The sequence below is a fragment of the Cricetulus griseus genome, chromosome 2 (assembly GCF_003668045.3).
Source record: "Cricetulus griseus strain 17A/GY chromosome 2, alternate assembly CriGri-PICRH-1.0, whole genome shotgun sequence".
NCBI classification, from domain to species: domain Eukaryota; kingdom Metazoa; phylum Chordata; class Mammalia; order Rodentia; family Cricetidae; genus Cricetulus; species Cricetulus griseus.
In genome coordinates this window covers 456,591,137-456,604,699 of record NC_048595.1, presented here as the reverse complement: position 1 = coordinate 456,604,699, position 13,563 = coordinate 456,591,137, and the positions used below count along the sequence as shown (strand labels likewise).

General features: G+C 49.2%; 1 protein-coding gene across 1 annotated transcript in view; it reads right to left on the bottom strand.

Annotated features, from left to right (window-relative positions):
* Positions 1–5,479, bottom strand: part of Lama1 (laminin subunit alpha 1) — a 105,460-nt gene extending 99,981 nt beyond the window's left edge. The window contains exons 1-3 of the mRNA XM_035438860.1: positions 5,341–5,479; positions 1,810–1,980; positions 1,409–1,521 (exon numbers count right to left, since the gene is read on the bottom strand). Coding sequence (XP_035294751.1) covers positions 1,409–1,521; positions 1,810–1,980; positions 5,341–5,479 — 423 coding nt within the window. The remainder of the gene's footprint in view (positions 1–1,408; positions 1,522–1,809; positions 1,981–5,340) is intronic.
* Between the last annotated feature and the right edge of the window lie 8,084 nt (positions 5,480–13,563).

Here is a 13,563-nt window from a genome sequence, read left to right as displayed (position 1 = left end):
CCATCACCCATCCAAACAACATCCTCGTCACCATTTGACGTTCCCATCAAATACTAACTCCCATTTTTCCTCTCCCGGTGCCAGAAACCACCAGTCCACTTCCTACCTCCAAATCGCACAGCATTGTTTCTTTGCGTGCGGCCTCACATGATGGTTTCAAGATGCGCTCAAATTACAGTATATGTCAACTGTTCATTTACTTTCAAGCCTGAATAATACACGTGTACCACGATTTGTCTACCCAGCCATCAGCTGATGAACACCCGGGTTGTTTACACGCTTTGTCCCTGGATCAGTTGAGACTTCCCTCTCTGTTCTTTGGGTTATGTCCCTGGAGGGAACATTAGGGTTCTATACTTGAAATCTTAGGGAACCATTGTCTCGTTTTCCTTGATGGCCCCATCATTCCACGCCAACCAGGAGTGTATGGCGTGCCTCCTCTTCTGCACCTCGGCCACACTGGCGACTTTCTATTTCTTTTAGAATAGTTATCCTGGTGGGTGTGAGATGGCATCTTACGGTGGTTCGCGTTTTCACTTCTCTAATGTGTACTGATCTGAGTACAGTATTTCTCGGATCAGAAAGCCCCTGATCTGCTGAGCACTGTAAGCACAGGAAATGCACTTTGATACCATAAGTAGGACCTGAAGTAATTCTGATAGTCATAAAATTCAAGATTCAAAGAAAATGTGCATTCTCCTTCAGAATGACTTATTTTCAATTTAAAAACACCCCAAATGATCAGTGATAGTAGTGGGGCTTAGGCACCCGACAGAGAGTGGAATTAAGGAGAGCACACCACCACATAAACTTCGGTTTACTCTGTGCTTCACCAGATCAAGACACAGTCCTTTCTCTTAAAAGCAAGACTCCTACATGCTTTGGGTCCCCGCGGGATTTATAGATGGTTGATATAACAGCATACCAGCGGAGCTTTTCAAACGCCACCAGTCAATGGAAGAAATTGGCAGGAGTTACCCGTGCCAAACAGCAGACACCACATCCCACCTCTCCACCCAGCCCGATCCTACACGACCTTCTCCAGGGTCAAGCCAATCTGCCTGACCCTGCCCAACCAACCGGTCAGATCTAGCCTCTGCCCCATATCAGTGCTCTCTCTAGTCTGGTCTAGCCACCCCTGCCTGCACAGTAAACCCCTCAGTTTCTGCCCCGCATCCACTCATAGGCCCTTCCCACTCCACGTCTAGCTCCCCCACCCCCAGTCAGATCTACCGCCACACTCCAGGCTTGGGCCAGGACCAAATGGGCCAGGAAGTGGTACGATGGAGTACTGTGTGTCACCTGCCTCACAGCCGGAAGACACAGTGACATGAAAACAAGTGTGTTCAGAAACAAGGCAGAGCACGGAGGCTACAGAGCCCCCTCCAGCGGGCTTGGCCCCACCTACCTGCCGTAAGTCCAAGGTGATGGTGACCCAGTGATACTCTCTCCCGTTTTGAATACTGGGGCTCTGCCACCAGTTATTGGTGCCATCTATCGCGTGTGATATTGGGTGGCGCTCTGTTAAAAGAAAACATGGACAACACATGTAGCTCTCAAGTCTGGAGGACCTATCATTCTTGAGCTGCTAAACTCAGTGCAAAGGCACAGCTAACGGCCAAGACGAGCAGCTTGTGGACATCTTTGTTACTTCAGAGAGTATAAATTTCCCCGGGTGGGGCTGCAATGCAGCTCAGAGATGACGGGGAGCACACACTAAGCAAGTGCGAAGCCCTGGGCTCTGTCCCAGGGCCCACAAAAATAAGTTGCATAAAGTAACTTTTCTATGAAGGGAAGAACTGTACTTGCCTCTAGGGTTCGTACTGTTACCATCACAGACCCGGCACTGGGAGTGTCGAACAGGACGGCCGGGCACGTGCTCCACCAGTTTGCAGAACATCTCAGGCCCCATCTCACCACAGGTTGCATTGGCGCTAATGTGGGCATTGGTGGCCAGGTTGAGAATGGCAGGGAACAAACCTGAAAGTCAAAGTTCAAAAAGCCAAATCAGTCAAGCCAAGCTGTGCAACCCACTTTGCAAGAGAATCCAGGAAGTGTTGTAAGTCCACGTGCTGAATGAGGGAACCTTCCATTGAGACTGGGTACACAAAGGCTTTCTGATGTGGAACTCTGAGACAAACAGGACTCATCGGTGAGTCCTGTGGTATCATCCCACATTGTGGTATCATCCCACAATCCCAGCTGGAAGACATGAAGGAATTTTCTGGAGTAATCATGTTCCACATTTTTATCAAAGTTTGGGACTCTTAGGCACATATGATTGTGGGAGGAAAAAAAAGACAGGATGAATACATGAATATTTGGACATCTTACCATAGGTATATTTTATCTGAAGTAACAAAAACAATTATTAATGGGTAACTTCAATGTTTAGGAGAGGGGTCTTCTGCCTCCAACTCATTTTGAAACACATCAGAAAATAGCCTGGATTGACACAGAGGTGAGCACTTGGAGAGATATTCACCAAAGAAGGGGTGAACAGCAATTGTAGAATCTAGGATCTCAGGGCACAATTCTAGTTTTCTGATTGCAATTTTCCTAATAAAATGGTGACACAAATGTCCTGAAAGACACGCTATAGATCCACATACTGCCCAAGGAAACTTGCCCACCTTCCTCAGAGAGGGCGGCCAACTGCCTGTCTCTGGCAGGAATTCAGGGTCTTCCCTGTAATTACATACAATCCTTTTTCCTTTCTTTTCTCCCTCAGGATGGCCTGTTTTCTTGGGAGAATAAAACTCTAGAACACAAGGATCCCAACTGTGCAATTCTCCAGACACAGATAATCTGTGCTCTGTCCAGTCCCTTTGTCTCATCTGATGCTTATCTCCAAGCAGCTGGGCTCAGGAAGGTTCAAAGTCAACAGTAGCAGTTTTTGCACAACTCTGAGAGCAGGATACCTTTAGGCTTCTTTTGATATTTAACTTTATCTTGATAAAGCAGGGCAATAACAGCAAAGATGCTATGAAGATACAGAAGTTACAGTGTGTGTGAGGTGGAGGAGTCAACCTGCAGGAACAACCTTGTAAACAGTTCTGAGGGGAGCTTAGTCTACTGCGGATCCTGGCCCATTAGATTTTGATCTTCAAGGACCCCGGATTTTGATATGTTCTTTGTAAACAACACAGTCATGTGTGGGGATATGGCTTAGTGACAGAGCACTTGCCTACCTCATCCTCAGCCCTTCCCAGACATGCACAAGCACACATACTTTCTAATAACACAGAATTGTTTTAATTCTATAGAAGGAATTCTTGTCTTTAATTCCTTTGATCTTTGAGTACTACCTAGTATATTCAATGGTGTTTTATTGAAAATACGTAGGATTTTATATCATAAGACAAAATGGTTCTCTTAAAGAGCTTCTGTGTTGTAAACAGCAACTTACTCTACCCTGAAAGGGGGACAGTCAGTTGTTGTTTTAATGATGAGCCCTGATAGGTAGGCTGACCACACACCTGAGCAGGCTTCAATCCTGGGACTAGCTGGGCAACAGAGACTAGACTTGGTAGGGAGAGTAGGACTGTCACAGTTGGGGGAAGCTTGAGAGGGTGGTGAATATGTTCAAAACACACTGTATGAAATTCTCAAAGAATTAATAAAAACATTTTTTAAAAGACTTAGCTAGGTAGCGGTGGTGGTGGCACACACCTTTAATCCCAGCACTCAGGAGGCAGAGGCAGGTGGATCTCTGTGACTTTAAGACCAGACTGATCTACAGGAGCTAGTTCCAGGACAGGCTCCAAAGCAACACAGAGAAACCCTATCTCGAAAAACAAAACAAAAACAACAACAAACTTAGTATTTCAAAGACTTTTCACACAAATAGATTAGAATTATCTCTCAGTTCTACTATAACCGAAGGGTCATGCTCAGGCCTGTGTGTGGCCAAAAGTGACACATCACACATGTGCTTTGCTTCCACTATATAAGTAATTATCATTCCCTGTTGTGTCTGGTCACACAGTAGCCTTCCTTCCTCCCTCCCTCCCTCCCTCCCTTTCTTCCCTCCCTCCCTTCTTTCCTTCCTTCCTTCCTTCCTTCCTTCCTTCCTTCCTTCCTTCCTTCCCTCCCTCCCTCCCTCCCTCCATCCCTCACTTTCTTTCTAAGTTCTTTAAGTTCTCTTGGGCAGCTGAGTCTCCTGCAAGCCTGCAGAGATACCCAGGACGACCACATGGGTTTAGAGCATGTAGAGGGAGGGGACAGGAAATCCACTCAAACTTACTGAGAAGCTGAGGTTGGCTTTGCGTAGAAACATTCAAGGCTGATGGAAGGCTGAAGCTCCGGCAGGTACAAACCACACACATAAAATATTAGACTCTATGCTTTTGTTGGGTCATTGTTTCCTTCAGTTATTGAAAAAGTAACTGAGACCTTTTTCTACCATACAGGTCCCACTGGAGAATAGTCCACCTGCCTATGCATTTAAATGACACCTAGAGACTCGGTTACACCAAACTCCACAGAGCGTGAAATAAATGCCTCCTCATATGTGCTGCGCCTTTCTTCACAGACTGGGCACACCTGGCCTCCTAGAATGTCCTTCAGGGCCAGGTTACTGTACTGGAAAGTTCCCTGACTAAGATTAGGTTAAAAAAATGCCACCAACCTATAGACAAAAAAAAAAAATGATGTTATGTATTACCATAGCTTTGTCCCAGACACTTCTAATTAGTTTAATAATTCATTATTAGGAGCTTTTGAGTCGTTCTCTGTATGGTAATTTTTCCATCTTAAAGTATCTTCAAATGTGGAACCCCACTTTCTTTGCTGATTCTTTTCAAATAATTCAGAGCCAATACTTCAGACCTTTGAGGTCAGTGTGTGTGTGTGTGCAAGTGGGGAGAAAAGGGTTTTGAGTGCCACACAATGTCACATTTACCTAATATATAATAAAAACCAATGTGATGATCAGGAGAGAAAAGGACCTGCAATTCCCGCTGAAAGGAACCTGGCCAACAGGTTCCAATGACTTTTTTCCTAGAATTAAACAAATATCAGGAATGTTTTCTACGGTTGAATGATCAAATGGCTTCTAGTGTCACCAGCGCTTTTCTTTCTGGAAACCAAAGAAAACTTTAACAAAACAGTCAAAGTTACTGATTCAAATCTCAGAAAAATCTAAGACAAGTAAGAATTCAAGTTCCTCAGTTAAAGTTTGTGGTTTCTGGGTAAGTATTCAAGCACATTTAATCTTCATCCGCCAAACACTTTCTCCTCATTTCTCACTTACCCTGGCGTGTCTGTGCTTTCACCGCAGAACCAACAGACAAGAAAGAGAGCTCCCATCTCTCAGCACGTCTGGAACGTGACAGTGACCAGTGTGACAGTTCACATTGGGGACAGTGGGCAGTGTGAACACAGAGCTCACACTGGGGACGGTGGGCAGTGTGACAGTGCTCACATTGGGGACAGTGTCCATTATGACCACAGCGCTCACACTGGGGACAGTGGCCATTGTGACAACAGCACAGCACTCACACTGGGGACAGTGGCCAGTGTGACAGAGCTCACACTGGGGACAGTGGGCAGTGACAGAGCTCAAACTGGGACAGTGGCCATTGTGACAGTGCTCACACTGGGGACAGTGGTCATTGTGACAGAGCTCACACTTGGGACAGTGGCCATTGTGACAGCGCTCACACTGGGGACAGTGACCCATTGTGACAGCGCTCACACTGGGGAAAGTGGCCATTGTGACAGCGCTCACACTGGGGACAGTGGCCATTGTGACAGCGCTCACACTGGGGACAGTGGCCATTGTGACAGAGCTCAAACTGGGGACAGTGGTCATTGTGACAGAGCTCACACTGGGGACAGTGGTCATTGTGACAGAGCTCACACTGGGGACAGTGACCAGTGTGACAGAGCTCACACGGGGGACAGTGGTCATTGTGACAGAGCTCACACTGGGGACAGTGGCCATTGTGACAGAGCTCACACTGGGGACAGTGGCCATTGTGACAGAGCTCACACTGGGGACAGTGGCCCATTGTGACAGCGCTCACACTGGGGACAGTGGTCATTGTGACAGAGCTCACACTGGGGACAGTGACCAGTGTGACAGAGCTCACACTGGGGACAGTGGCCATTGTGACAGAGCTCACACTGGGGACAGTGGGCAGTGTGACAGAGCTCACACTGGGGACAGTGGTCATTGTGACAGAGCTCACACTGGGGACAGTGGTCATTGTGACAGAGCTCACACTGGGGACAGTGGGCAGTGTGACAGCGCTCACACTGGGGACAGTGGCCAGTGTGACAGAGCTCACACTGGGGACAGTGGCCATTGTGACAGAGCTCACACTGGGGACAGTGGCCATTGTGACAACAGCACAGCACTCACACTGGGGACAGTGGCCAGTGTGACAGAGCTCACACTGGGGACAGTGGGCAATGACAGAGCTCACACTGGGGACAGTGGCCATTGTGACAGTGCTCACACTGGGGACAGTGGGCAGTGTGACAGTGCTCACACTGGGGACAGTGGCCATTGTGACAGCGCTCACACTGGGGACAGTGGCCATTGTGACAGCGCTCACACTGGGGACAGTGGTCATTGTGACAGAGCTCACACTGGGGACAGTGACCAGTGTGACAGAGCTCACACTGGGGACAGTGGCCATTGTGATAGAGCTAACACTGGGGACAGTGGGCAGTGTGACAGAGCTCACACTGGGGACAGTGGTCATTGTGACAGAGCTCACACTGGGGACAGTGGTCATTGTGACAGAGCTCACACTGGGGACAGTGGGCAGTGTGACAGCGCTCACACTGGGGACAGTGGCCAGTGTGACAGAGATCACACTGGGGACAGTGGGCAGTGACAGAGCTCAAACTGGGGATAGTGGCCATTGTGACAGAGCTCACACTGGGGACAGTGGGCAGTGTGACAGAGCTCACACTGGGGACAGTGGGCAGTGTGACAGTGCTCACACTGGGGACAGTGGCCATTGGGACAGCGCTCACACTGGGGACAGTGGCCATTGTGACAGCGCTCACACTGGGGACAGTGGCCCATTGTGACAGCGCTCACACTGGGGACAGTGGCCATTGTGACAGAGCTCACACTGGGGACAGTGGTCATTGTGACAGAGCTCACACTGGGGACAGTGGGCAGTGTGACAGCGCTCACACTGGGGACAGTGGCCAGTGTGACAGAGCTCACACTGGGGACAGTGGGCAGTGACAGAGCTCACACTGGGGACAGTGGCCATTGTGACAGAGCTCACACTGGGGACAGTGGGCAGTGTGACAGAGCTCACACTGGGGACAGTGGTCATTGTGACAGAGCTCACACTGGGGACAGTGGGCAGTGTGACAGCGCTCACACTGGGGACAGTGGCCAGTGTGACAGAGCTCACACTGGGGACAGTGGCCATTGTGACAGAGCTCACACTGGGGACAGTGGCCATTGTGACAACAGCACAGCACTCACACTGGGGACAGTGGCCAGTGTGACAGAGCTCACACTGGGGACAGTGGGCAATGACAGAGCTCAAACTGGGGACAGTGGCCATTGTGACAGTGCTCACACTGGGGACAGTGGGCAGTGTGACAGTGCTCACACTGGGGACAGTGGCCATTGTGACAGCGCTCACACTGGGGACAGTGGCCATTGTGACAGCGCTCACACTGGGGACAGTGGTCATTGTGACAGAGCTCACACTGGGGACAGTGACCAGTGTGACAGAGCTCACACTGGGGACAGTGGCCATTGTGATAGAGCTAACACTGGGGACAGTGGGCAGTGTGACAGAGCTCACACTGGGGACAGTGGCCATTGTGACAGCGCTCACACTGGGGACAGTGGCCATTGTAACAGCGCTCACACTGGGGACAGTGGCCCATTGTGACAGCGCTCACACTGGGGACAGTGGTCATTGTGACAGAGCTCACACTGGGGACAGTGGTCATTGTGACAGAGCTCACACTGGGGACAGTGGGCAGTGTGACAGCGCTCACACTGGGGACAGTGGCCAGTGTGACAGAGCTCACACTGGGGACAGTGGGCAGTGACAGAGCTCAAACTGGGGATAGTGGCCATTGTGACAGAGCTCACACTGGGGACAGTGGCCAGTGTGACAGAGCTCACACTGGGGACAGTGGGCTGTGTGACAGCGCTCACACTGGGGACAGTGGCCAGTGTGACAGAGCTCACACTGGGGACAGTGGGCAGTGTGACAGCGCTCACACTGGGGACAGTGGCCAGTGTGACAGAGCTCACACTGGGGACAGTGGGCAGTGACAGAGCTCAAACTGGGGATAGTGGCCATTGTGACAGAGCTCACACTGGGGACAGTGGGCAGTGACAGAGCTCAAACTGGGGATAGTGGCCATTGTGACAGAGCTCACACTGGGGACAGTGGGCAGTGTGACAGAGCTCACACTGGGGACAGTGGCCATTGTGACAGCGCTCACACTGGGGACAGTGGCCATTGTGACAGCGCTCATACTGGGGACAGTAGCCATTGTGACAGTGCTCACACTGGGGACAGTGACCAGTGTGACAGAGCTCACACTGGAGACAGTGGTCATTGTGACAGAGCTCACACTGGGGACAGTGGGCAGTATGACAGTGCTTACACTGGGGACAGTGGTCATTGTGACAGCGCTCACCCTGGGGACAGTGACCAGTGTGACAGCGCTCACACTGGGGACAGTGGTCATTGTGACAGCGCTCACCCTGGGGACAGTGACCAGTGTGACAGCGCTCACACTGGGGACAGTGGGCAGTGTGACAGCGCTCACACTGGGGACAGTGGCCATTGTGACAGCGCTCACACTGGGGCCACGACCACTGGCTGCTTCTCTCTCTCTTCTCTCTCTCCTTTTTTTTTTTCTTCTTCATATCTGCTTTTTCTTTTTTTAAGTGTGTGTGATGTGAGCGCAGCACCGTGGCCAGAGGAGTGGATCTGATCCCCGGTGTTGGAGCTACAGGCTGTTGTGAGCAGCCTGTCAGGGGTGCTGGGAACCCACTGCAGCTTCTCTCCAAGAGAGTTTAAGCTCTGAACCACCAAGCCCTCTCTCCAGCCCCAGAGACCAGCCTTGAACTATTATATTTAGCTGATCTTTTCATTGTGATGGTCACCATGATGACCTCCCGGACTCTGGTACCTATCTCTATGGACACAATATAGCAGCAAGGGGCAGCCAGGGCACCTGCCTTGAGCACCTAAAGAGCTTCAGAAACCAGGTGCAAGGTGCAGTTTGGACCATGAATTTTTCAAGCATCTCTTCCCACCTCTACCTGAGCAGAGTGAGCAGGCATTTTGCAGAAGCGGGAATGAAGCCTTTCACGGGATAGATTCAGGCCTGTGTGCAGTTCCTACAGGTGGGTCCTCGGTCTTCTCTCTCTGCTGTTATTTCAGTTGCCAAGCAGACACACCCAAGCCTCCATCCATCTTCTTGAGCTGTCAAGAGGCAGCCCCGTGTAGTGTTGGCTGGCCTGTGTCAGGGACCTGAGGATTGCCAGTCAGGAAGCAGCTGATCTTGGTCCCGTGCTTTCTCAGACATCTGCTCCCTAGTTCTCCTCACTGCCCTCACTGTTTATACTGTTTCTTTCTGGGTGGTACCATTCCAGCCAGCCTGCATGGTCCTGATGTTGCAATATCAGGGATGGCAGCAGAAGAGACTCTCTCAAAGGTGGCTCCTGGATGAGACTGAGAAGCCTGCTTACGTGGCCCGGGGGACAGCTTGGACCTATCATAGTAGTGTATTTGAAAAAACACAGCTGTTTGCTTTAGACCAATCTGGGTCATAAAGGCTTGTGTTTGGGGCCAACTGTAGTGGCATCGCCACTAGGAGTGAACTCCCAGGGTGCAGTGGCCCATCCAGGTTTGTGAGCATTTGTTTCTGACAGCCCCAGGGCCACCTGTATTCAAGAACCAGGACCATCAGCAGCAATCCTTTGCAAAGGACTTGTGGTTCCAGAAGACATCCATGGCTGTTCTGCCAGTCTGTTGGAACCACAGGTCCTTGGCTCAGGACAGCTCAGCTGCCGGTGAAGGGTTCACTTGCTGACAGTTTGGAAGTCCGACTGCCCCATATCCAACAGCCTTGCTAATTTACAAGAAAAGGAACACCGAAGTAGTGGGTACTATATAAAGTAAGAGAATTTATCATTAACAATGACAGTGATCTGATTTTAACAATGCCTACCACCTGCTCCGTGGCCAGGATGAGGAGGGTCTCAAGGAGTGGTGTGGTTAGGTTTGCAGTGAAGTATTCATGGCAGCACATCCCCAGTGTGCTCTGCAAGCTAGTCACAAGCTGGGCAGCATTCATTCCAATCTGACTAGTTTTCCTCGAGGAAACAGTACAGAAACCAAGCCTCTGTTACAATGATGCTACAGCATTAAAAAAGAGAAAGAAAGAGAGAGAGAGAGAGAGAGAGAGAGAGAGAGAGAGAGAGAGAGAGCAAACTGGGTGGTGGTGCTGGGGCATGCCTTTAATCGCAACACTCGGGAGGCAGTGGCAGGGGAGGCCAGGCAGGGGAGGTCTACAGGACAAGTTCCAGGAGAGCCAGGGCTACACGGAGAAACACTGTCTTCCTTCAAAAAAACCAAACAGACAGACAGACAGACAGACAGACAGACAGATAGATAGATAGATAGATAGGCAATTCGATCAATCAATCTAAAAGTGCCAAAGGGAGTGTGACAGAACCACACACCTCGAGCCACACAGCCACAGTGGAGTCAGGGCAGCTCACTTGCTGCTGTGTAAGAGACACTGAACCAGTGACACTTGCTCTGTCCCCCGAATTCATGTAGTTTTCTTTCTTATTTTCAGCTCAGCACCACAGGGTATGATCAAGAGTGAAATAATATAATATAATATAATATAATAATATAAAATAATATAATAATATAATATAATTTTCTCTAGAAGCATGTTCAAGGTAGAGACAGGATTCCAAAAACATGTATACACACACACACACACACACACACACACACACACACACAAACACACACAAACACAGACACAAACACGCGCACACACACACAGTTAGAAACAGTGATGACTCAGAATAAAGGTTTGTTTGTGTTGTGTATGTATGTGTGTGTCAAATGTGTATGTGTCTGTGTGTGAACACACGCAACCAAAGGTTGACTTTGCCTGGTTCTCTCAGTTTTAAGACCATATTCCTCACTGAGCCTGGACCTCACTGTAGCCTGTCCATCTCCAGCCTGCCCATCAGTGCTGAAGTTACAGGCATGCACCAAACCCCACCTTGCCTTTTGTGTGTTTGCTAGGGATCTACTGGGTCCTCATGTTTACCCAGCAAGCACTTCATTAACAGAGCATCATCCCAGTCCGCCTGTAGAAAGAGTCCTAATGAGCAAATATATAATGGCTGATTTGGAATTTTTGTCTTAGATTTTAATATCAAAGTGATCAAGAATGAAACTGACCAATCAGTGGCCAAGGAACGAGTCTGAGACTAACTTTTGCCATAACAAAACAAAATTACTGCCAACAAAACCCCGCACACATTTCCCACACACATTCAGAGAGGCCTCCTGTCCGTCTGAGTGACCCATGTCACAAGGAGCTCCCTGAAGTATGCACTTTTAACCGCTCTGCTTCTTTCCTATGAGACACGACAGTGTTTGTCTTAGCATAAGTATGTTCGGCTGAAGGACTTCTGTTTCCAGTGCAGCTGTGTGCATCAGAATAACGTTTACAGCAACACGGGAGCCACACGGGAACTGGCGAGACCATAAATTGCATGGAAACCAGGTAGGGTGGTACATTCCTGTAATATCAGCACTCTGGAGGCTGGAGAATGTCCTGGGCTACACAGGGAGATTGACCATGTCACATGCACAAGAAAGGGCTGGGTATGGTCAATGTTAGAGTGGTTGTTGTGCAGTACAACGCCCTGTGTCCTGACTCTAGAAACACATTTAAAAAAGTTTAACAGGTCTCAAAGCTGACAATCACTTGTCTCTCACAAGACAGCACATTACACCTGTGTCATGGAGATGCTGACATAAGCAAACGCCTGCACCAAGAGTGAAGTACAAGCACATATTCGCTCATCATCACAAGGTTTGTGTCTTCACCACACCACACACTACACTTTTTACTGCCATTTATTGGGGTGCTCAGCACACTGTGAAACCGTGCATTGCATCTCACAGGAACAGCCTCACACACCCATCCCCCTGTTCCCCTGTTGGCTGCGTGTCTCTTGACTGTGGCAACGGGCCTGTGGAGTGGCTGGCAAGTTCCTTGAAAGCCTGGGTGAGCATTAGCCATGCTGTGCCCCAGGATGAGGTTGCCTCTGGTGCCCTTCCCAGAATGCAGCCCTGTGGATAAATAGCCATAACTGTGTTCGTTAGAAAGAAAAATTACTTAAATTGCTACCAAATGAACTGGCTTTGTATATCAAAGACCGGTATTTCACATGTTTAAACACTAAACATCAAAGCTGAGCTTTAAATAAACATGAAAGTATTGTTTGTTTAATGGAAATCAGGGCATTTACTTCCAAGGACAACTATCCAAAAGTTACCAGTTAGTTGTTTCATTACTCAAGTGAAGAAACAGCTCACACTTAGGAGTGTTTTGTTTTGTTTTTCTTTTTAAACAAAGGTGACCTGCATCACCTTTGGGGACAGAACCCTTCTAGCCACCAGAAAGAGAAAAATCCTCCAAAATCCTGCACAGATTCTTTCCTCTTCCCAAAGCACAGAAAGAAAGAAACGTAATGATTGATGATTGAAAAGGTTTGCATTATTCCAGAGATAACCTGGGTGAGCACCAGGGCCTGCTGCACTGTAGTAAGGTGGGGAAGTGGAGAAATGGCTGATGAAAGCTAGACAGAGACAACAGAGGGAAAGAAAGCAAGTGTGGAAGACAGAGAAAGAAGGGAATGAGAGAAGAGACGGAAGGCATGCTAGAAGGAGACAGAGTGAAGTTAAGAGTGAGGAAGAAACAAGGAAAGTGTCCTGGAGGTGGGGAAAGAGACCCGCACGGCAAGGGACAGTCCGGCCAGTGTCCTGGGAGTGCAAGCTCCGCACAGGGGACTGCTTTCTCTCTCATGTGGGATGATGAAAAGAAGTTTGATCCAGAAACAAGAGTAGGCGGTGAGCAAAAGGCAGTAGGAGGGTTTTGCTAAAAGCCCATTTCCATAGCAACGCCCTCAAGGTGTCCTTGACAAAGTCAGATTTCTACTGCTGATAAACATGGTAAAAACAAGTTAAGCACAAACGCACAAACGTTGTCTGTCCGGGACAATGTCCAGTAGTGCAGCCCCACTCCCCTCATGGTGTGTCACTTTTAAGATTGGTTTCTTTTGTGTATATGCGTGTGCATGCATATGACATGATGACGTGTGCTCGAATGTGCTCACATGTGTGCATGTATGTGTGCATATGTATGTCCAAGTATGTGTCCCTCTGTGCGTGTGTGTGTGTGTCTGTGTGTGCGCGCGCGCACGCGTGTGTGTGCACGTGCGTGCATGCGTGTGTGTGTGTGTGTGTGTGTGTGTGTGTGTGTGTTAACACACACACAAGCACATGCATACTG